Source organism: Nycticebus coucang, chromosome 11, assembly GCF_027406575.1.
Source record: "Nycticebus coucang isolate mNycCou1 chromosome 11, mNycCou1.pri, whole genome shotgun sequence".
Lineage (NCBI taxonomy): Eukaryota > Metazoa > Chordata > Mammalia > Primates > Lorisidae > Nycticebus > Nycticebus coucang.
In genome coordinates this window covers 122,141,472-122,165,285 of record NC_069790.1, presented here as the reverse complement: position 1 = coordinate 122,165,285, position 23,814 = coordinate 122,141,472, and the positions used below count along the sequence as shown (strand labels likewise).

At 46.7% G+C, this 23,814-nt stretch overlaps 1 protein-coding gene and 1 non-coding gene across 12 annotated transcripts in view; one reads left to right on the top strand and one right to left on the bottom strand.

Moving 5' to 3' along the window:
* Positions 1 to 5,849: 5,849 nt before the first annotated feature.
* The window catches only part of KMT2C (lysine methyltransferase 2C), a 298,652-nt gene continuing 280,687 nt past the window's right edge, over positions 5,850 to 23,814 (top strand). For 9 of the 11 annotated variants that reach the window (XM_053608455.1, XM_053608447.1, XM_053608456.1 and 6 more), the window contains exon 1: positions 6,468 to 6,852. In XM_053608455.1, coding sequence (XP_053464430.1) covers positions 6,692 to 6,852 — 161 coding nt within the window. In that variant the 5' untranslated portion in view covers positions 6,468 to 6,691. Of the gene's footprint in view, positions 5,900 to 6,467; positions 6,853 to 23,814 lie in introns of those variants that run through there. The other 2 variants (XM_053608446.1, XM_053608454.1) reach the window with 2 other exon arrangements.
* On the bottom strand, positions 15,263 to 15,398 carry LOC128560590 (small nucleolar RNA SNORA70). The gene has a single exon (XR_008373073.1). It is a non-coding gene; the product is annotated as a small nucleolar RNA SNORA70 (small nucleolar RNA).

Below are 23,814 nucleotides of genomic sequence, written 5' to 3'. Positions count from 1 at the left end.
TTAGTAACTGGGTAAATAAGGCAGGTGACTGTCACCGCCTCTGCTGGGTTTAGGGTATATGGACACAGTCAGGTACATTTATTACAGGTTATAAGAGCTGTGACTGGGGAAGTCACAAGGTGTTGCAGTAACACCTAGGGGGACACATAACCATCCCTGTGGGGAGAGCAGAGGTCTGAACTGAGAGCTGAAGAAAATTAAAAGTAGGAATTAGCCACGTGAAAGGGAGAAGAGGGATGGGGAGAGCTTGGTGAAGTTTGCAGCCCTGAAGTTTGTTGTCCACCAGAAGTAGTTCTAAAATCTGAAGCATGGGTGACAAGGAAAGGGGTGGGGGAGGAGTTTAACACTTTGCTGGAGGGTGGCTGAGTCTCTCTAGGACCTCATGAGCCATCCCAAAGAATTTAGACTTCACCTTGAAGGGTGATGGGTGGGACTTTACATTCCACTTCTGAAGTCAGAGCATAGGATTTTCTGTTGTCAAATTACCTACTGCATGGGGCGGCGCCTGTGGCTCAGTCGGTAGGGCGCCAGCCCCATATACCGAGGGTGGCGGGTTCAAACCCGGCCCCGGCCAAACTGCAACCAAAAATAGCCGGGCGTTGTGGCGGGCGCCTGTAGTCCCAGCTGCTCGGGAGGCTGAGGCAAGAGAATCACTTGGGCCCGGAAGTTGGAGGTTGCTGTGAGCTGTGTGAGGCCACGGTACTCTATTGAGGGCCATAAAGTGAGACTCCGTCTCTACAAAAAAAAAAATTACCTACTGCATGAGTGCATAGCACAGAGGACATTGATAATCTTTGTCTTTGGTCCCTAAAGAAAGCCACTGTCATAAAACAGTCACTGAATAGTATGTTTTGGACTGAGTGTTTTTGATTTACCTCTAAATGAATCAGAGAACTACCCAGTGACAATTTTGCTTAATGCCATGTGGAACTTGTCATTGTTAAAATCTCACTTTGAAGGGGCTGGACACAGTGACTCACTACTTTAATCCTAGCACTCTGGGAGGCTGGAGGCAGGTATATTGCTTGAGATGAGGAGTTTGAGACCAGCCTGAGGAAGAGGGAGACCCCATCTCCTCTAAAAACAATAAGAACTAGCTAGACAGTATGACAGATGTCTGCACTCCCAGCTATTTGGGAGGTTGAGTCAAGAAGATCGCTTGAACACAGGAGTTTGAAGTTGCTGTGACTATGATGAAGCCATGACCCTCTACCCAAGTTGACACAGTGAGACTCATCTCAAAAAAGGAAAAGAAAAAAAAAATCCACGGCCAGGTGTGGTGGCTTACACCTGTAATTCCAAGCACTATGAGAGGTTGAAATGAGTGGATCACTTGAGCTCACAAGTTCAAGACCAGCCTGAGCAAGAGTGAGACCCATCTTTAAAAATAGCCAGGCACGGGGCAGCGCCTGTGGCTCAAAGGAGTAGGGCGCTGGTCCCATATGCCAAAGGTGGTAGGTTCAAACCCAGCCCCTTGTCAAAAACTGTAAAAAAAAAAAAAAAAGACCAGCCATTGTGGTGGGGGCCTGTAGTCCCAGCTAATTGGGAGGCTGAGGCATGAAAATCATTTGTACCCAAGAGTTTGAAGTTGCTGTGACCTATCATGACAGCAGGGCACTCTACCCAGAGCAACAGAGTGAGAGTCTGTCTCAAAAAAAAAAGAAAAGTAGACTTTTTTTTTTTTTTAAATTGCATTTGTTCCTATTTCCACATCCTCAGGCCTTACTGATTTTATAATTTTTTAGAAACTCAGGTATGGGGTGGCGCCTGTGGCTCAGTGAGTAGGGTGCCGGCCCCTATATACCGAGGGTGGCGGGTTCAAACCCAGCCTGGCTGAACTGCAACCAAAAAATAGCTGGGCGTTGTGGCGGGCCCAGTCCTAGCTGCTCGGGAGGCTGAGGCAGGAGAATTGCGGAAGGCCAAGAGCTGGAGGTTGCTGTGAGTCCTGTGACATCATGGCACTCTACCTAGGGCGGTAAAGTGAGACTCTGTCTCTCCAAAAAAAAAAAAAAAAAAAAAACCAACTCAGGTACGTGCCCCTGAATTTTTTTTTCTTTTAAGAGACAGAGTCTCCCTGTAGTCCCAGCTGCTCGGGAGGCTGAAGCAAGAGAATCGCTTAAGCCCAGGAGTTGGAGGTTGCTGTGAGCTGTGTGAGGCCACGGCACTCTACAGAGGGCCATAAAGTGAGACTCTGTCTCTACAAAAAAAAAAAAAAGAGACAGAGTCTCACCTTATTGCCCTCCATAGAGTGAGGTGCTGTCACAGCTCACAGCAACCTCCAACTCCTGGGCTTAGGCGATTGTCTTGCCTCAGCCTCCCAAGTATCTGGGACTATAGGCGCCTGCCACAATGGCTGGCTATTTTTTTTGTAGAGACAGAGTCTCACTTTATGGCCCTCGGTAGAGTGCCGTGGCATCACACAGCTCACAGCAACCTCCAACTCCTGGGCTTAAGCGATTCTGTTGCCTCAGCCTCCCGAGCAGCTGGGACTACAGGCGCCTGCCACAACGCCCAGCTATTTTTTGCAGTTGCAGTTCAGCCGGGGCCAGGTTTGAACCCGCCACCCTCGGTATATGGGGCCGGTGCCTTACCGACTGAGCCACAGGCGCCGCCCAATGGCTGGCTATTTTTTTGTTGCAGTTTGGCTGGGACCTGGTTCGAATTTGCCACCTTTGGTATATGGGGCCAGTGCCCTGCCCACTGAGCCACAGGTGCCGCCCATGCCTCTGAAGTTTTATGATTGTTGTTTCAGAGCTACGTAACTTGGATGAATGAGACAGAAAAATCTCTGAAAACCTTTATTATTTATTTATTTGGCAGAATCCTCTTGTCCCAGCCTTCTGAGTAGCTAGGACTCCAGGCACATACCACAATGCCCAGCTAATTTTTTTTTTTTTTTTTGAGACAGAGTCTCACTGTGTTGCCCTTGGTAGAGTGCTGTGCCATCACAGCTCACAGCAACCTCACTCTTGGGGTTAAGCAATTCTCTTGCTTCAGCCTCCCTAAGTAGTAGAGTCTTTCTCTGTCACTCTGGGTAGAAAGCAGTGGCATCACAGCTCACAGCAACCTTAAATTCTTGGTCTCAAGCAATTCTCTTGCCTTAGCCTCCCAAATAGACTACAAGGTGTCTACCAGAAAGCCTGGCTAGTTTTTCTGTTTTTAGTAGAGACAGGGTCTCTCCCTTGTTCCTGCTGGTCTGAACTCTGAGCTCCAGGGGTATCCATCTGTCTCAGCCCCCCAGAGTGCTAAGATTATAGGCATGAGTCATCACACCTGTCCTGAAAACCTTTATTTATGTTGAATCTTCGGTGTCCTATGTTGTATTATATCTGCTTTGCCCAGGATAACTCATGCCAATGAGCCTGGTATCAACTCCCTTAGAACGGATCTCAAGTCCCTGAGTGCTCACAGTGGCCAAAAGAATGGAAAGTTGAGGCTGGGGTTGCCCAACTTCATCACTTTTTTTTTTTTTGACACAGAGTCTCATTATGTCACCCTGGGTAGAGTGCCACAGCATCACAGCTCACAGCAACTTCAAACTCTTGGGCTTAAGCAATTCTCTTGGCTCAGCCTCCCAAGTAACTGGGAATACAGGTGCCTGCCAAAACACCTGGCTATTTTTTTTTTTCTTGTTGTTGTTTAGCAGGCCCAGAACCCACCAGTGCCAGAGCATTGGCCTGCGCCCACTTTTCAGCTTTTAGTCCCTTTTTGTTTCTTCCAGTTCTCCAGCAGGAATGACTTACAAGCTGTATATACTAACATTTCAATTCTCAGAAGTACTGAAAAAGTGAATCAAAGTAAATTATCCTGATGTGTAATTTTGTGCACATGAAACGCACAGTGGATTTCAGAATGAACAGATAACTTGGATCAAGAACCTAATTTTAGGCCAGTTGTGGTGGCTCATGCCTGTAATGCTAGCACTCTGGGAGGCCTAGGTGGGTGGATTGCCTAAACTCACAGGTTGGAGACCAGCCTGAGGCATTATGAGACCTCATCTCTAAAAATAGCCAGATGTTGTGGGGGGCACTGGTAGTCCCAGCTACTTGGGAGGCTGAGGCAAGAGAATTGTTTGTACCCAAGAGTTTGAGGTTGCTGTGAGCTATGATGCCATGGCATTCTACTGAGGGCGACAAAGCGAGACTCTGTCTCAAACAAACAAACGAACCCTTAATTTTTAAAATGTATTTTACTTAAAGTAGAATGTGCAGAAAAAATGAGAAAGGGTGAGTTTTCATATTTGTATCTAATAATAAATATACCACATCATAAATCTGTTACTAGTTATAAATGATATCTTTGTGTAATTGGCAAGTACTTTTAATTTGCATTTAGCTTCCCATCCTTTTCCCCAATACGGACCTTCATCTGGCTGTTAATTTAATAAACTTGGGATTAAACCCCGAAGGAATTCAAATGAATATCTTTACTTCATTCCTCTTTTCAGTCATTTCAAAAGATATGCTTTCATTTAGAATAGGCTCTGGAAATCTAAGTGTGTATATTTCATCCAAGTAGGAAACACAGTTCAAAGTTAATATATCCTAGCTAGTGGGAGGAAGGGAAGGCGAATATCACTGGAAAAGGAACATATTTTTACCATATATTAAAAACATGTTGGGAGGGGAGGGAGGGTGATTGGTGGGATTACAGCGGCGGTGTCATCTTACAAGGGTACATGTGAAACTTAGTAAATGTAGAATATAAATGTCTTAAGACAATAACTAAGAAAATGCCAGGAGGGCTATATTAACCAGTGTGATAAAAATGTGTCAAACGGTCTATAAAACCAGTATATGGTGCCCCATGATCGCATTAATGTACACAGCTATGATTTAATAATTAAAAAAAAACCATGTCGAAATCCAAAGAAATCATGATCGGAAAGTGGGGCCCAGAGTAGATGTTTCCCCAAGTGGTTGACAGGTCTTAATATTTTCCTCCAATTCAGTCTAGGATTTTTTTCCCCCTCCCAAGTACTAATGAATATTGAATGGAAAAGAACGCCCAGAATGTAACGTTGCCCAAGCGTTACCATTAGTACAAGATTTTCTTAAGTCCATATTCGTAACTGTCTTCCGAAGAAAGTGCATATTTCAGGCTCTCTCACTCCAGCCCGATGTAGCTGTTATGTTACCATTTTTACGTGTTGTAAGAGGTTACTCAGAAATATTTCGGTTTTTGCCTCTTCACAACACACTGAACGTAAAAATCAAGTTGTTGGGTTTTTATCGCTCATTTTGTCTTTAAGCGTTTTTTCTTTTTTAAATAACCTGCCACAACTGAGGAACTTTAAACGTTTTATTCCTCAAAATGTCATCGTTCTTTTTGTCTTGTAGCTTTATAAACCTTTCCTGGATTATTTATGAACGGCATTATAATATCGAAAGCATAACTGCATAACTGGAACTGGTTACAGCGAAGTTGAGCTCCCCCTCCCCCCCTCGTCACCGCCACCCGGAGAGCAGAGGTCGCGCGGGGTGCACGTCTGCAGCCCCAGGCCGCTTGCGGGGCGGGCGGGCACACGTGTGCTACCCCGCGCCTCGCTTTGCACGCTCCGGAGTGTTTACAGGGCTCCCGCTTCCTCTTCCCCCTCACAGTCCCTCGATCCCGATCCCGGAAGCCCAAGTCCGTAGCTTAGCTCCCGCCCTCCGGAGCCGGAGTCGGAGCCGGAGCGGGCGGGGTGGAGCGTCGCGTCAGAGGGCGGGGCTGCGCGGTGGAGGGGCGGTGAGGTCAGCGGCGGCGCAGAAGCTGCGCCTGCGCGGAGCCAGCCCCGTGAGTGGCAGCGGTAGCGCGCTGGGGGCGGGCGAGGGGCCGAGTAGTGGGGGGAGGGGGAGGAGGAGGGGGCGGGGGACGCCGAGGCGGCTGTGTGTGGGCGAGACGGCGGCGAGTTTGAGAGGTCTGTGGTGCGGTCGCCCCGGGGGAGCCCCGGCGCGGACCTGCCGCGCCGGCACGGCCGTATGTGTGTGTGTGTTGCGTGGGGTACACGCACACCCTCAAAACTTCCTCTTCTCCGGCCACGGCGAGCGAGCGAGCGTGTGTGAGAGCGAGTGTGAGCGGGCGAGCTGAGGGGCCGGTGCTCGCACAGCCCGGAGCCCACAGTCACCTCTGGAGCAGCTGTCAAAACTTCGCCGCAGCTGCCGGGCCTGCCGCGCCTGACGGCGGGGGGAGGGGCGGCCTCCGGGCGGGACCCCTGCCTGCCCAGCTAGGCCGGGGGCTGCCGGCCCGCGGCTCCCCGCCGCGGCCCCTTTCTCCTCCCCGCCGCGGGCGGCCCTGGGGGAGGGGCCGCAGGCGGAGACCCAGGGGTCGGCGCCCCTCGCGGCCGCCCCGCCCCCGCCCCCGCGCGGCTCCTCCCGACGCGCCCCCGCCCCGCACCCGCCGGCGCCCCGCCCGCGCCCCGCACCGCCCGCGCCCCGCCCGTCGGCGCCCCGCCCGCCGCCCGCCGCCCCCCGCCCGGCCCCTGCGCGCGGAGGTGCGCGTGCCCGCGCCGATGTGTGTGAGTGCGTGTCCTGCTCGCTCCATGTTGCCGCCTCTCCCGGTACCTGCTGCTGCTCTCGGGGCTGCGGGAAATGCGAGAGGCTGAGCCGGGGAGGAGGAACCCAAGCAGCAGCGGCGGCGGCGGCGGCCGCGGCGGCGGGAGGAGCCCCCCAGGAGGAGGACCGGGGTCCATGTGTCTTTCCTGGTGACTAGGATGTCGTCGGAGGAGGACAAGAGCGTGGAGCAGCCGCAGCCGCCGCCACCACCCCCCGAGGAGCCCGGAGCCCCGGCCCCGAGCCCCGCAGCCGCAGACAAAAGACCTCGGGGCCGGCCTCGCAAAGATGGCGCTTCCCCTTTCCAGAGAGCCAGAAAGAAGTAAGTTGAGTGCGAGGGAGCCAGGCCGGGAGCCAGCGGCGCCGCCGGGCCGGAGCTGTCACCGCGCGCCCGCCCTGCGGCCCCCGTACCCCGGCGCCCCCCGGCGGGTGGGGGCGGGGCGCGCCCCGGGGCGGCGTCGGCTCCGGCCCAGCCCGGCCCGCGCCCCTCGGCGCCCGCTCCGGCCTCCTGCTGGCGCCCGCTCGGCTCGCCCGGCTCTCGCCGGCGCCTGTTACCCACACTTTACTTTTTACTTTGGCCTTTCGCGGTGTTTTCTCCGTGCTTATCGTGCTGGAGAAATTTCTCGTAGGTTCGTCTTGGCCTAGCTGAGTCGTTTAGAAAGCAAAGAGCAGAGCCCTCCTGGCTGTCCCCGCACCGGCCCCTGTAAACTACAAAGCCGCCGGCTCCCGGGAAACTCGGAGCTGTCAAATCGCAGCGGCCAGGTGGTCTTGGCGGGTTGGCAGCGAGGAGAGACCCGGAGGGACGACGGCAGGTTCTTCTCTTTGTCAGCTGGTTGCTCTTTTAACTTTTCCCGATCGCAAACTGATTTTTTCTTATTTTCATATGGTAGGAAGCCATTTGACTTATTCCTCTGCCCCCTTCTCCCACGCCTAGCACCGTACTGCCCAGCTCCGGGGAGCTCCGCGCTGGTGCCATCTCGCAGCTTAAGGTGGAAAGCTGCTTAAGTTTTGGAGAGGTAGCCACTGTTCCCTCGCCAGGCAGACCGTGAGGAACACTTTATTCAGATGGAATACAGATGTACATGTTGCTTAACTTGTGAGTCTTCACTGTCACTGGGCTGGTAATAGGTTTCGCTTGTGTCTGAACATACATTAGGAGTGTATGCGCCAGTTTGTTAGATGAGTAGAAATATCTTTGTACAAAGTGGTATTTGGCGACTTCGCGTAAAAATAAAGAGACATGTTTTAGTGCCAGGAAACTGCTTGGCTATTGAGGCTCTTCAGTGTGCCGTGGGTGATCTGCGATCGTCTTTTGAAGTTGTAGAATGGCGTGTGCTGCTTACTCATTTTGTTATAGGATGTTCTCTTGAACTGTTGGTCGTGGAAGGGTGCGTTGGGACGTAAGGGAGGCAGCACATTTATGGACAGGGTGTTTGGTTAGAGTGCATTCATTTAGTAATAGCATTATTATGTTTGCGATTTGATATAAAAATGGTAGCGTTAACTGAGCCATAGCAGAGTTGTTTGTGGGAACCCATTAAGCTCTTGACCAAATGTGTTCTGTTTTGCTTTGCAGGCCTTTATTTTTTATTTCTGCAGTCCTTTTATTAATACTATGAAAATGATTCAGGGCCTTCAACGTACCTCCATATTTTATTGCCAGCTCTTTACCTAGCTATGACACATCAGGGGGGAAACAAGTACAAGCTGTATACAATATTACTTTAGCTTCTTTGTAATACAAAGTTAGGGTTTGTCACACCACTTGCATTGTAACATGATGTCAGGTATAAAATGCCATTATTCCCATATTAATTGAAATTTAAAGAAGGAAGATAGAGTTTTAAGGAACTTTAGACTGCTGAGCCACTTTTATATCCTTAAAGCAACTCAGGACAAGCTATGTTAGGGTTTAACTCCGTTGCTTCCCATTTCACTATTGAAAAAGCATTTGTTTCCCTCTTACTGAGCTTTATTTATTTTTTTTTGTGGTTTTTGGCCGGGGCTGGGTTTGAACCCACCACCTCCAGCGTATGGGACTAGCGCCCTACTCCTTGAGCCACAGGCGCCACCCCTACTGAGCTTTATTTTAAGGTTATTATGTTTTAGATTTGCATTTAAATTCTTACAAGAGTAGAACTGTCCATATTGTCACATCCCATACACATGCAAGCATGCACACTCACGCAGGTGTATATACTTACACACTCTTTCCCTACTACCGAAATGAGCTCCTTTATACTAGTGCAATTCCTGGGTGCACCGGAAGAAAGGTTGATTTACTCCATTTTATTATTTTAGTTAATTATGACATAGGCGGCTTTTTGAGAAGTTAAATATTTCTATTGAATGACAGTATAATTTGACAATATAAAACATCAAAATTTTGGAATGTTCAGAATACATCTCTAAGAGTTTGCTTTTTTTTTTTTAATTTGAAAACTATTACAACATTCTTTGCAGAGAAGTAAAGTCTGCTGGTAACTTTGGGTGGCTCCAAACTTTTTAGTGAAAACCTTTTTGTTAAAATTAGGAGTCCTTTAGGGCGGCGCCTGTGGCTCAGTGGGTAAGGCATCGGCCCCATATACCGAGGGTGGCAGGTTCAAACCCGGCCCTGGCTGAACTGCAACCAAAAAATAGCTGGGCATTGTGGCGGGCGCCTGTAGGCCCAGCTACTCGGGAGGCTGAGGCAAGAGAATCGCTTAAGCCCAGGAGTTGGAGGTTGCTGTGAGCTGTGTGATGCCATGGCACTCTACCCAGGGCCATAAAGTGAGACTCTGTCTCTACAAAAAAAAAAAAAAAAAAAAAAATTAGGAGTCCTTTAAAGGTAATGGGATCTCTCAATTGTTTTAGGAATGTAAATGGACACTAATATGTAAAATGGAAACGAGAGGTTTTTCAGTTACTTATCTGTACACCGTGTTAGAATCCATATGGAAAAGATCCTGCAGTAGTAAGGGAGTGAAGACCCTGAACGTGAACTGATGTGTAATAAATATAAATTAAGTCTGTAATTTGATGGAATAATGTGAAATTGCAAATAATTCACCTAAGAAATGAAAATAAATATTCCGTGTGAAATGTGACAAAGGTTTTTAAAATGTCTGTGTTTAGGTGGTTAGTGACCAGTGGATTGTATTAAGTTTGAGAAGATGCCTTTTGACAGTTTTAGAAAGTATATTTATCCTTGGATTAAAAAAAAAGTTAACTGTGCACTGACAATTACACTTTCCTTGAGGTTGAATTTTTAATAATGGATAATTCATTTTCTAATTTGTGTGTACGTTTTATCACATTTAAAAACCATAGGCTAACTAATACACTTTTCTAAAAAAGAGAAAAAACCTCGGTTATATAGTTATTGCTGTGCATTATTTAGTAATTACTTGAAAGATTATGTTTACTACCTAAAATCAAGAAATTTGAACTGGAGTTAGTAGAATTTGTAAAGTTGATATATAGGTAAGGATTTCCTGTTGTATGAATGTCAAGTGGTACACTGAAATTTACATTTGTCTAAAAGATCTTCACAACTGGTTATTTGAAGTAGCTCATAATTATCAGAGGCACAGATCTTACCTTTGGTAAAGAAGGTCCTGCCAGAGTATGCACACACTAAGGTCTAATTATTTTTCTGTTAATGTTAAGGAAACTTTTCCTGAAGGTTTGATTTTATTTTTCCATCCTTAGACTATATATTCACATTATTAAATTGAGAAGGCAGGCGGCGCCTGTGGCTCAGTGAGTAGGGCGCCAGCCCCATATGCCGAGGGTGGTGGGTTCAAACCCAGCCCCGGCCAAACTGCAACAACAAAAAAATAGCCGGGCATTGTGGTGGGCGCCTGTAGTCCCAGCTGCTCAGGAGGCTGAGGCAAGAGAATCGCGTAAGCCCAAGAGCTGGAGGTTGCTGTGAGCCGTGTGACACCACAGCACTCTACCGAGGGCAGTAAAGTGAGACACTGTCTCTACAAAAAAAAAAAAAAAAATTGAGAAGGCAAGGAAACATTCTACCTTGTTTCTAACCAAGTCATCAAAGTTGATGCTGGAAATTGGGTGGATGAGGGGGTGGTGAAGAAGCAGCAGGGTGCTGGGGATAGGATTTCTGAGGCACTATCCTTGGCCTCTTTTTTTTTTTTTTTTTGAGACAGAGCCTCAGGCTGTTGCTCTGGGTCCAGTGCCTTGGCATCACAGCTCACAGCAACCTCCAACTCCTGGGCTCAAGTGAGTCTCCTGCCTCCCCCTCCCAAGTAGCTGGGACTACAGGTGTTCACCACAGCGCCCAGCTGTTTATTGGTTGCAGCTGTCATTGTTGTATGTGGCTGGCGCCTTAGCCACTTGAGCCATAGGCGCCGAGCCTAGCCTTGGCCCTTTTTGAGTCAACTCTTTTTTTTTGGTAGAGACAGAGTTTCACTTTATTGCCTTCGGTAGAGTGCCATGGCGTCACGCAGCTCACAGCAACCTCCAAATCCTGGGCTTAGGCGATTCTCCTGCCTCAGCCTCCTGAGTAGCTGGGACTATAGGCGCCCACCAACAACGCCCGGCTATTTTTTTTTTTTTTTTTTTGGCCGGGGCTGAGTTTGAACCCACCACCTCCGGCATATGGGACCGGCGCCCTACTCCTTGAGCCACAGGCACCGCCTGCCCGGCTATTTTTTTGTTGCAGTTTGGCCGGGGCTGGGTTTGAACCCGCCACCCTCGGTATATGGGGCCAGCGCCCTGCTCACTGAGCCACAAGCGCCGCTCTTGAGTCAACTCTTTATACTCTGAACCAATTACTATTATTAGAGAGCCAGCCTTATTGTTTATTTATTTATTTATTTTTGAGACAGTCTCACTATGTCGCCCTCAATAGAGTGCGGTAGCATCACAGCTCACAGCAACCTCAAACTCCAGGACTACGGGTGCCCGCCACAACACCCAGCTATTTTCTTGTTGCAGTTGTCCTTGTTTAGCTGGCCCAGGCTGGGCTCCAACCCGTCAGCCTCGGTGCATGTGGCTGGTGGTGTAATCACTGTGCTACCAGGTGCCAGGCCAACCAGCCTTATTGTTACAGAAAAATTAGCCGCAAGTTGTGATGTTATATAAGGGACTAGCATAAAATGGCTGTGCAGCAGGTGTGTAGGGCCCTTTCTCCAACAAAACTTCTCTTTTTTGTTTTTTTTTTTTTGCAGTTTTTGGCCGGGGTTGGGTTTGAACCCGCCATCTCTGGCATATGGGGCTGGTGCCCTACTCCTTTGAGCCACAGGTGCCTTCCTAAAATTTCTTGTTTCCATAGCTGTGAACTTGAAATAAGCCATGGAAAAATATTGCATTACGGCCATATGCAGTTTAATGAAAAAAAAAATAAAAGAACAGTTTTCAGTTGAGAGGTATCATTGTTAGTCATGCTTTATGAGATAATGTAAATTTGTAATTTTTATGAACGCAATTCTTTTTTTTTTTTTGAGACATAGTCTTACTTTGTTGGCCCTCGGTAGAGTGCTGTGGTGGCACAGCTCACAGTAACCTCCTCCAGCTCCGTATATGGGGCTGGTGCCCTACTCACTGACCCACAGGTGCCACCCTGAAAGTAATTTTTTTTTTTTGCAGTTTTTGGCTGGGGCTGGGTTTGAACCCACCACCTCCTGCATATGGGGCCGGCACCCTACTCCTTGAGCCATAGGCGCCGCCCGTAATTCTTAATTTTTATTATTTTCTAGGAAATTTGATAAATGAAAAATTTTGATAATTAATGGCTCTCTTGACATTTCATAGATACTATATATATATATATATAAATATATATATTTCTTTTTTTTTTTTGTAGAGACAGAGTCTCACTGTACTGCTCTCAGGTAGAGTGCCATAACATCACATGGCTCACAGCAACCTCTAACTCTTGGGCTTACGCGATTCTTTTGTCTCAGCCTCCCAAGCAGCTGGGACCACAGGCGCCTGCCACAACACCTGGCTATTTTTTTGTTGCAGTTTGGCTGGGGCTGGGTTTGAACCCGCCACCCTCGGCATATGGGGCTGGCGCTCCACTCACTGAGCCACAGGCGCCGCCCTATATATTTCCTTTTGTGTGTGTGTGTGTGTGTGTGTGTGTGTGTGTGTGTGGTTTTTGGCCAGGGCTGGGTTTGAACCCACCACTTACAGCATATGGGGCTGGCGCCCTACTCCTTTGAGCCACAGGCGTCTCCCCTTTTTGTTTGTTTTTTAGAGACAGAGTTTTATTTTGTTGCCCTTGTTAGAGTGCTGTGACGTCACAGCACTCCTGGGCTTAAGTAAATCTCTTGCCTCAGCCTCCGGAGTACTGGTGCCTGATTTTTTTTTTTTTTTGAGACAGAGTCTTAGTTTGTTGCCCTCAGTAGAGTGCAGTGGCGTCATAGCTTACAGCAACCTCAAAGTTTTGAGCTCAAGTAATCCTCTTTCCTCAGCCTCCCAAGTAGCTGAAGCGCCACCACAGTGCCTAGCTATTTTTAGAGACGGGGTCTGGCTTTTGCTCAGGCTGGTCTCCAGCTCCTGAGCTTAGGTGATCCATCTGCCTCAGCCTCCCAGAGTGCTGGCATTACAGGTGTGAGCCACAGCATTTTTTTTTTTTTTTTTTGAGACAGAGTCTCATTTTTTCACCCTCGGTAGAGTGCTGTGACAGCAAAGCTCACAGCAACCTGCAACTCTTGGGCTTAAGCCTGTTGTTCTCAACCTGTGGATCACGACCCCTTTGTAACAGTACAAATACATCCTGCATATCAGATATTTACATTACGATTTATAACAGTAGCAAAATTACAGTTATGAAGTAGCAATGAAAATAATTTTATGGTTGGGGGTCACCACAACACCAGGGACTGTATTAAAGGGTCTTGGCATTAGGAAGGTTGAGAACTACTGGCTTAAGTGATTCTCTTGCCTTAGCCTCCCAAGTAGCTGGGACTATAGGCACCCACCACAACGCCCAGCTATTTTTTTGGTTGCAGTTGTCGTTGTTGTTTGGCAGGCTGGGGCTGGATTTGAACCCACCAGCTCCAGTGTATGTGGTTGGCACCCTAGATGTTGAGCTACAGGCACCGAGCCTGTTTATGGAAATTTTTAATAGTTGATAATGTTTTTCATTTATTATACTGTTTTATATATTTAACATTGGTTATTGATATGCAAACTTGATAAACATGAATTTTCATGTAAATTTAAAAATATTACAACAGTTTGCTTTTCCATTCTGAAAATTTTCTTGTTATAGTTAATTCTGTGATGCCAATTTACAGTCAGTTTACAGAGTGAGAATCTGTATGGTTTTCTCCTGTCCTTGTTTGCAAAACTTCGTATTTTTCCTCGGCTGCAGTCAAGTTTCTCTGGGTAGATAGTGGTTGTCTAACCCTGTATTTTTAGGTCACTTAAAAGTTTATGACTGAGGGACTTACAGGAACCTCACTGATCTTCCAAAAAGTTTTCATTTTCGTAGTCAGTTCTCACTTATAAAGAATCTTATAAAGAATGCTAGATGCTCTTTCTGTACTCTTACCTGGTGGGGAGGTGTGAAGCAACTTCAGTAGGATGTGAGTTTAATTTTTATTTTATTTTATTTTTTTTTGAGACAGAGTCTTAAGCTGTCATCCTGGATAGAGCGCTATGGCGTCATAGCCCACAGCAACCTCCAACTCTTGGGCTCAAGCGAGGCTCTTGTCTTAGTTTTTCTATTTTTTTTTTGGTAGAGACAGGGTCCCACTTTAGCTCAGGCTAGTCTTGAACCTGTGAGCTCAGGCAATCCACTGGCCTCAGCTTCCCAAGTGGTGGGATTACAGGCGTGAGCCACCGTGCCTGGCCCTTAGTTTTTTTTTAAAACTGGGCGTAGTGGCTCATGCCTGTAATCCTAGCACTCTGGAGGCCGAGGCAGGTGGATTGCCTGAGCTCACCAGTTTGAGACCAGCCTGAGCCAGAGCAAGATCTGGTCTCTCAAAATAGCAGGGCGATGTGGTGGGCACCCCTAGTCCCAGTTTTTGGGGAGGCTGAGGCAAAAGAATTGCCTGAGCCTAAGAGTTGGAGGTTGCTGTGAGCTATGACACCATGACACTCTACCGAGGGCCACAAAGTGAGACTGTCTGCAAAAAAAAAAAAAAAAAAAAAAGAAAGACATTTTATTATTGTTTTTAGAGACAGGGGTTAGGTCTCTTGCCCAGGCTGGAGTACAGTGGCATAGTCATACTACACTGCAGCTGTGACTTCTTGGGTCAAGCAGTCCTGCCTTAGCCTCTTGAGTAGCTTGGTCTGCAGACCTATATAGCTCGGTTAGTGTTATTTTATTTATTTTATTCATTTATTTATTTTTGGACAGGAAATGGGATTTATTATTGGTAGACACACATGATCAAAAACACAGTGTAAGTCCTCACGAGTGCAGCGCCTGTCACTTGTCCACAGGGCCACTATTGGGGATGTATTTGACCCCATAGCCATCTTGGATGAGCTGCTTCTCAGCTACCATGTCTTCAAATTTATCTGAGTTAAACTTGGTAAAACCCCATTTCTTGGAGATGTGAGTCTTCTGGTGGCCAGGGAACTTGAACTTGGCCCTGTGAAGGGCCTCAATCACATGCTCCTTGTTCTGTAGTTTGGTGTGGATAAACATGATGACTAGGCCAAAGTGAACCGTGGCCACAGTATCCTGGGGCTTTCCAAAAGCGCCACTCATACCTGTCGGAGCCTAGATTGGGGACAACACAAGGTCTAACACATGAATATGTATTGGAAAGGAATGTCTTCAATGTCCCTTAGAGCAACCTATATAAGCAACAGGCTGCATACACTACCAAGGAGGCTGCTGTTTGCAAACCATTGCACACCAGGTCCCCATGAGGAAAGGAGCATGGTTGGCTTAATTAGCTGCAGCAGTTAACCAATTAATTAATTAATTGTTTTGAGACAAAGTTTCACTCTTGTAGATTAAACTGTCAGCCGTGGTGGCAGCCTAGCTCAGAGCAACCTCAAACTCCTGGGTTCAAGTGATCTCCTACTTCAGCCTCCCAAGTAGTTGGGACTACAGGCATCTGCCACAATGCCCAGCTAATTTTTCTATTTTTAGTTAAGACAGGGTCTCCTTGCTCAGGATGGTCTGGAATTCCTGAGCTCAAGGGATCCTCCCACAGTGCTAGGATTACAGGCCTGAGCCATCACTCCTGTCTAAGCCCAGTTAATTTTTAATTTTTTTGCAGAGATGAGGTCTTGCTGAATTGCCCAGGCTGGTCTCAAACTCTTGGCCTCAAACGATCTGCCCACCTCATCTCCCAAGTAGCTAGGACTATAAGCTTCTGACCACCATATTCTGCTAATTGGTTTTTTTTTTTTTTGCGGAGAGAGGGGACTCACTGTGTTGCCAAGGCTGTTCTGGAATTCCTGGCCTCAAGTGCTCTTCCCACCTCAGCCTCCCAGGATTACAGGGGTTACAGGCATGAGCCACCACCCAGCAAATTTAATTTTTAATCTGTAAGACATTTGGGTTGAACATAATTTTTAGCTACCATGTAATAAACTTACCTGAACTTTTTATTTTTCTATGTATTGTTTTTTATCTTTTAATTTTAACAAACTCATTAGTTCCTTCCTCTTCTCTTTTTTTTTTTTTTTGCAGTTTTTGGCCGGGGCTGGGTTTGAACCTGCCACCTCTGGCATATGGGGCCGGCTCCCTACCCCTTTGAGCCACAGGAGCCACCCCTTTCCTCTTCCTCTTAAAAAATGTTCTTTCTTGTGTTTGTGCTACAATGTCTATTTTCTGAACTTGTTGGTAGGATAAGTTGCAAAAGTTATGGAGTAGAAAAGACATGATTTTTTTTTTTTAGAGACAGAGCCTCAAGCTGTCGCCCTGGCTAGAGTGCTGTGCCATCACAGCTGACAGCAACCTCCAGCTCTTGGGCTTAGGTGATTCTTTTGCCCCAGCCTCCCAAGTAGCTGGGGCTACAGGTGCCTGCCACAACTCCTGGATAGTTTTGGTTGCAGTTTGGCCGGGGCCGGCACCCTACTGAGCCACTGGTGCTGCCTGATTTCTTTTTTTATTTTGGCCTCTATATATAAATGTATGCTGGTGGTCATTGTGAAAAACATAATAGAAAGACCAGTCTTGGGCAGAGCCTGTGGCTCAAAGGAGGAGGGCGCCAGCCCCTTATGCTGGAGGTGGAGGGTTCAAACCTATCCTCGGCCAAAAAAAAGAAAGATCAGTCTTGAATTTAGAATTGAAAGTGTTTATTTGCAGAATTTGAAGAACTTAAGAGCACAAGTTTGGAGAAGCAAGAATGACATAGCTCTTTTTGCTCTTTCCCTGTAATCTAGAAAAAGCCTCATGTACGAGCGGCACCCGTAGCTCAGTGTGGGTAGGGTGCCAACCACATACATGAAGCTGGCAGGTTCGAACCTGGCCTGGGCTAGCTAAAACAACAATGACAACTGCCACAACAAGAACAACAACAACAAAATAGGGCATTGTGATGGGTGCCTGTAGTCCCAGCTACTTGGGAGGCAGAGGCAAGAGTATTGCTTAAGCCCAGGAGTCTGAGGTTGCTGCGAAGTATGGTGCCAAAGCACTCTACAGCTTGAGACTGTGTCTCAAAAGAAAAAAAAAAGCCTCATGTAAAAGATAGGAAAATTATTTCACTTTGCTTCTGCTGTTAGTTTTGTGGTAGCAGTAGCTATGTATGATACACAAATGTGAAATTGTTTAAGAAATCTTAAGCTTTTGGGGCGACACCTGTGGCTCAGTCAGTAGGGTGCCGGCCTCATATGCTGAGGGTGGTGGGTTCAGACCCAGCCCCTGCCAAACTGCAACCACAACAACAAAAATAGTCGGGCATTATGGCAGGTGCCTGTAGTCCCAACTACTCGGGAGGCTGAGGCAAGAGAATCGCTTAAATCCAGGAGTTGGAGGTTGCTGTGAGCTGTGTGATGCCAGGGCACTCTACTGAGACATAAAGTGAGACTCTATCTCTACAAAAAAAAAAAAAAGAAATCTTAAGCTCTCTATGCTTCTCTGTAACTTTTTAATTTGGCATGTTATTCAAAGAGCATATACATGCTAAATAAATGCTGATATGGGCAGTCACCTCTGAGAGAAAATTCACTGTGGTTGAGAGGGGTCCTCAGAGATTTGGTGGAAGTAGTACTTGAATTAGACCTTGAAGGATTGGTGGGATTTAGCCACATAGAGTGAAGAAAATGAAATAGTTTCATGTGGAGAAATGTGAATAAATTATTGAGGAGGGGAGGTATAAAGTTGGTGTGTTGGTGGAGTGTGACTAGAAAGAGGCCTAATGTATTATAGTTGTCTGGCAAGCTGTGATAGTCCTTGAATACTAGACTAATGTGTTGGGGCTTTTTTCTCTAGTCCAGGACTTACAAAGTGTTTACAGGGAGCATGTGGGCAAATTAAATGACTTGTATGCTGCTTTTAAGATCCTCAATGACAGCTGACATTTAAGGCCTTAGGTTGGGGAAAGAAGGCCTTGGAGAGTCCTAGAAGTCTTTATGCCTTGCTTAATTAAGGTGATAAGATGCACAATTCTTATTAATGTTTGCTATTTATTTTTCTTTTTGAGACAGAGTTTTAAGCTGTCACCCTGGGTGGAGTACTGTGGCTGTGCTGGGTAGAATTCAGCTTACAGCAACCTCAAACTCTTGGGCTTAAGCGATTCTCTTGCCTCAACCTCCTGAGTAGCTGGGACTACAGGTGCCTGCCACAATGCTTGGCTATTTTTCTGTTGCATTTGTCCTTGTTGCTTTAGGAGGCCTGGGCTGGATTCAAACCTGCCAGCCTTGGTGTATGTGGGTGGCGCTCTACCCACTGAGGCATGGGTGCCAACAACGGTTGCTATTGACATATTATTTTTAGATATTCTGATTTTTCTTTTTCTTTCTTTCTTTTTTTTTTTTTGTAGAGACAGAGTCTCACTTTATCGCCCTCGGTAGAGTGCCGTGGCATCACACAGCTCACAGCAACCTCCAACTCCTGGGCTGAAGCGATTCTCTTGCCTCAGCCTCCCGAGTAGCTGGGACTACAGGCACCCGCCACAACGCCCAGCTATTTTTTGGTTTGCAGTTCAGCCAGGGCCGGGTTTGAACCCGCCACCCTCGGTATATGGGGCCGGCGCCTTACCGACTGAGCCACAGGTACCGCCCTATATTCTGATTTTTCAACAGAGGCTAGAAACTTGGATTATTTATTTATTTATTTATTTATCTATTCATTTTTTGGGAGACATTCTCACTTTGTCATCCTTGGTGGAGTGCTGGTGTTGTGTCATAGCTCACAGCAACCTTCAACTCTTGGGCTCAAGTGATTCTCTTGCCTTAGCCTTCTAAGTAGCTGGGACTACAGGAGCCCTCCACAACGCCCAGCTGTTTTTTTTTAGAAATGGGGTCTCACTCTTGCTTAGGCTAGTCTGGAACCTGTGAGCTCAGGGCAATCCATCCACCTCGGCCTCCCAGAGTGGGAAACCTGGATTTTTATGTGAAATTTCTTGATTTTTAAAAAATATTTCAAATGTTTTCTATTAATGAAAATTTAAAACACTACCTGGGACTACATCTAACAGGCTAGTTTTACTCTCTGGAACACCAGTGGGCTATAGGTTTTTAACCTCTCCTTTATGCCCAAGTTATCTTATTTTTTAAATTGAGGTTTTTAAAGTAGATATTTATAGCTGGGTGCAGTGGCTCATGTTTGCAATCCTAGCACTCTGGGAGGCCAAGGCAGGTAGATTGTTTGCACTCACAAGTTCGAGACCACCCTGAGCAAAATCGAGACCCCCCCACCCCCCAATCTCTACTAAAAATGGAAAAACTGGGCTGAGCGCCATGGCTCACGCCTGTAATCCTAACACTTTGGGAGGCCAAGGTGGATAGATTGCTTGAGTTCACAGGTTCAAGACCAGCCTGAGCAAGACAAGACCCTGTCTTCAAAAATAGCCTGCCGCTGTAGCGGACACCTGTAGTCCCAGCTACTGGAGAAGCTGAGGCAAGATAATTGTTCGAGTCCAAGTTGGAGGTTGCTGTGAACTATGACTCCATGGCACTCCACCCAGGGTGACAGCTTGAGACTCTGTCTCAAAAAAAAAAAAAAAAGTAACAAAAATAAAGTAGATATTTAGAGTCTTCCTGAGGATAGGGACCTTATTAAATTGCTTTGTAGTATTCTGGGTAGCATTTTATGCAGTTGAATGTAGGCACTCAAATACTCGGTGATTTGATTATGGCTATTTTAGAAAAATCACCTTGGTAATATGGAGAAAAGCGTTTCCTGGAGGCAGAGATAATAGACTTTTGCAATAATTGGAGTGTGAAGTGATCAAGGCAAAGGGTAGATTACTGGTAGTTGTGATGAGATGGAAGAAAGCTCTTATTAGAGGAATCTTGAAGTTTCTGGCATAGATGTCTGGGAGGTAGATTGGATGCTTGCAGAGTACATGGGGATGTAGGACGGGTGGAGGTAGGGTAAGTGATTGCAGAGGTGACTTATCATCACTGAGAATATAGAATGTGGGAGATAATAAAGGGTTAGGGGGTGGCGCCTGTGGCTCAGCGGGTAGGGCGCCGGTCCCATATGCCGGAGGTGGCGGGTTCAAACCCAGCCCCGGCCAAATTAAAAAAAAAAATAAAGGGTTAGGATGCTTTGTTACCCTTAGGAGATGGAGGATCAAGAAATGCCTAAAAGAACAAGAAACAAAATCAGCATATACTGTATTCTAAGCACAAATGGGCATTATGTATATACCGAGATATTCATGGCAGTAGCATTTATTCATAGAGAAAAGTTAGTAACAACAAAATACCCATGACTGGATTACTATGGAGTTTATTTTTTATTTTTGTGAGACAGAGTCTTACTTTGTCACCCTCAGTAGAGAGCAGTGGCGTCACAGCTCACAGCAACCTTGAACTCTTGGGATTAAGTGTTTCTCTTGCCTCAGCCTCCCAAATAGGTTGGACTATAGGCACCTGCCACAACACCTGGCTATTTGTTGTTGTTGTTGTCATTGTTGTTTAGGAGGCCCGGGTCGGGTTTGAACCTGGCAGCCCTGGTGTTTGTGGCCAATGCCTTAACCACTGAGCTATGGGGGCTGAGCCTACTCTGCGGTTTTTTTTTTTTTTTTTTTTTTTGTAGAGACAGAGTGTCACTTTATTGCCCTTGGTAGAGTGCTGTGGTGCCGCAGCTCACAGCAACCTCCAACTCCTGGGCTTAGGCAATTTTCTTGCCTCAGTCTCCCGAGTGGCTGGGACTACAGGTGCCTGCCACAATGCCTGGCTATTTTTTGTTGTAGTTCGGCCGGGGCTGAGTTTTAACCTGTTACCCTTGGTATATGGGGCCGGCACCCTACTCACTGAGCCACAGGTGCCACCCTGCTCTGCAGTTTTTTTTTTTTTTTTAATGTAGAGACTGAGTCTCACTTTATGGCCCTCGGTAGAGTGCCATGGCCTCACACAGCTCACAGCAACCTCCAACTCCTGGGCTTAAGCGATTCTCTTGCCTCAGCCTCCCGAGCAGCTGGGACTACAGGCGCCCGCCACAATGCCCAGCTATTTTTTTTTTTTTTTTTTTTTTGGTTGCAGTTCAGCCGGGGCCGGGTTTGAACCCGCCACCCTCAGTATATGGGGCCGGCGCCTTACCAACTGAGCCAGAGGTGCCGCCCTGCAGTTTTTTTTGTTTTTTCTTTTCTTTTGGCCGGGGCTGGGTTTGAGCCCGCCACCTCCGGCATATGGGACCGGCTCCCTACTCCTTGAGCCACAGGCGCTGCCCTCGCCCTGCAGTTTTTAATCAAGACAGAGAGGTAGATCTGTGGATAGTGAGGTGGGAGAATGTCTATGACAGCAGTTCTCAACCTGTGGGTCGCGACCCCTTTGGACTGTATTAAAGGTTTGTGGCATTAGGAACGTTGAGAACCACTGGATGAGGTTTGGACAGTTAAGTTTATGAACTCATCCTCGAAAAAGCATTAAATATCTCACTGAATACCTACATACCTTGCTGAATATCACTGAATACTACATACTACATACCTTGCTGCATGTTGCTATGATTATCTTTGAAGTACTCTCCTTGGGAAGCTATGCACTGGTGCTGGCACCAAGTCCACCCTTCAAAACACTTTCTCTTCGTGGCTCTTGTTGTTCAGTGGGTAGAGCACCAGCCACATACACTGAGGGTGGTGGGTTCAAACTGGCCCCGGCTGAACTGCAACCAAAAAAAAAAAAAAAACAAAAAAACAACAATGACAACTGCAACAACAACAAATCAGTTAAGCCCAAGAGTTTGAGGTTACTGTGAGCTGTGACGCCATGGCACTCTACCGAGGGTAACATAGTGAGACTCTGTCTCCAAAAAAAAAAAAAAAGCCAGGTTGTAGTCCCAGCTCATTGGGAGGCTGAGGCAAGAGAATTGCTTAAGCCCAAGAATTTGAGGTTGCTATGAGCTGTGATGACAGGGCATTCTACTGAGGGCAACATAATGAGACTGTCTTAAAAAAAAAAGAATTCAACCTACAAAAGGTTGAGTATCACTACATTCACCTTCAAAGCACTTTCCTTGGGAAGCTATACCTACACCAGCACCTAGTCCACCCTTCAAAGCCATTTTGGAACTCTTTTTCTAGAATAGCCATTCAGAGCTGTTTTTGCTCGTGGTCTTATTAAGTTCATGAACTCCCTAGAGAAAGTGGGAAAGTAGGTTGTTTTTTTTTTTTTTTTTTGATAGCCTCGAGCTGTCATTTAATAGTATACAGCTGCCTTTTTTTTTTTTTTGCAGTTTTTGGCTGGGGCTGGGTTTGAACCTGCTACTTTGAGCCACAGGCACCGGCCCCCCCCGCCCCCCCAGCTGCCCTGTTTCTAAACATTAATGGTAAGAAGAGTACAACGCCTGGCTATTTTTTTTCTTCAGTTGTCATTGTCGCTTTAGCTGGCCTGGGCTGGGTTTGAACCTGCCAGCCTTGGTGTATGTGGCTGGTGCCGTAACCACCATGGTGTGGATGCTGAGTCCAATTTTGTTGTTGTTGAAGTTGTCCTTGTTTAGCAGGCCCGGCCAGGTTTAAACCTCCTTGCCTCAGTGAATGGTGGCAGGTGCCCACTGGGTTTTGGGCACTGAGCCTGTAGGTTGAAGTCTTGTACTTAATTGTCCTTCTTCATATGTTACATTGTTTACTTGAGGAACATTTTTTCAAAATGTGTAAAGCAGTAATTTTAGTAATAACTTTATTATAAAGTATAACTTTATAATAAAGTTATTTTGTAAAAAGCACTCAACCCCTGGCTCAGCACCCATTGCACAGTGGTTATGGCGCTAGCCACATACACTGAGGGTGGCTGGTTTGAGCCTGGCCTAGGCCAGCTAAACAATAATGACAGCTGCAACAAAATATAGCTGGGCTTTGTGGCAGGTGCCTATAGTCCCAGCTACTTGGGTGGGTGAGGCAAGAGAATCGCTTAAGCCTAAGAGTTGGAGGTTGCTGTGAGCTGTGACGCTTCGGCACTCTACCAAGGGCAACATAGTGAAACTCTGTCTCAAAAAACAGAACAAAACAAAATATAAACCCAAACTATATGTATATTTTGTACCTAGAGAAAGATAATGAACATTCCTTTTTTATTTTAATTTCAACTATTATTATTATTTTTTTGAGACAGAATCTCACTTTGTTACCCTCAGTATAGTGTCATGGCATCACAGCTCACGGCAATCTCAAACTCTTGGGCTTAAACGATTCACTTGCCTCAGCCTCCTGAGTAGTTGGGACTATAGGCGCCCGCCACAATGCCCAGCTATTTTTTGGTAGCAGTTGTTGTTTAGCAGGCTCGGGCTGGGTTAGAGTAGTGCATGTGGCTGGCGCCATAACTACTGTGCAACAGGTGCCAAGCCTAAGGTTTTAATTTTTTTTTTTTTTTTTTTTTGGTTTTTGGCCGGGGCTGGGTTTGAACCTGCCACCTCAGGCATATGGGACTGGCGCCCTACCCCTTGAGCCACAGGCGCCGCCCAGGTTTTAATTTTTTTGAGATAGAATCTTACTCTGTCCTACTGGGTAGAGTGCCATGGTGTCATAGCTCATAGCAACCTCAAACTCGTGGGTTTGAGCGATCCTTTTGCCTCAGCCTTCCAAGTAGTTGAGATCATAAGCACCTGCTATAATGCCTGCCTAGTTTTTCTATATATATATATATTTTTTTTGTTTTGTTTTTTGTAGAGACAGAGTCTCACTTTATGGCCCTCGGTAGAGTGCTGTGGCCACACACAGCTCACAGCAACCTCCAACTCCTGGGCTTAAGCCATTCTCTT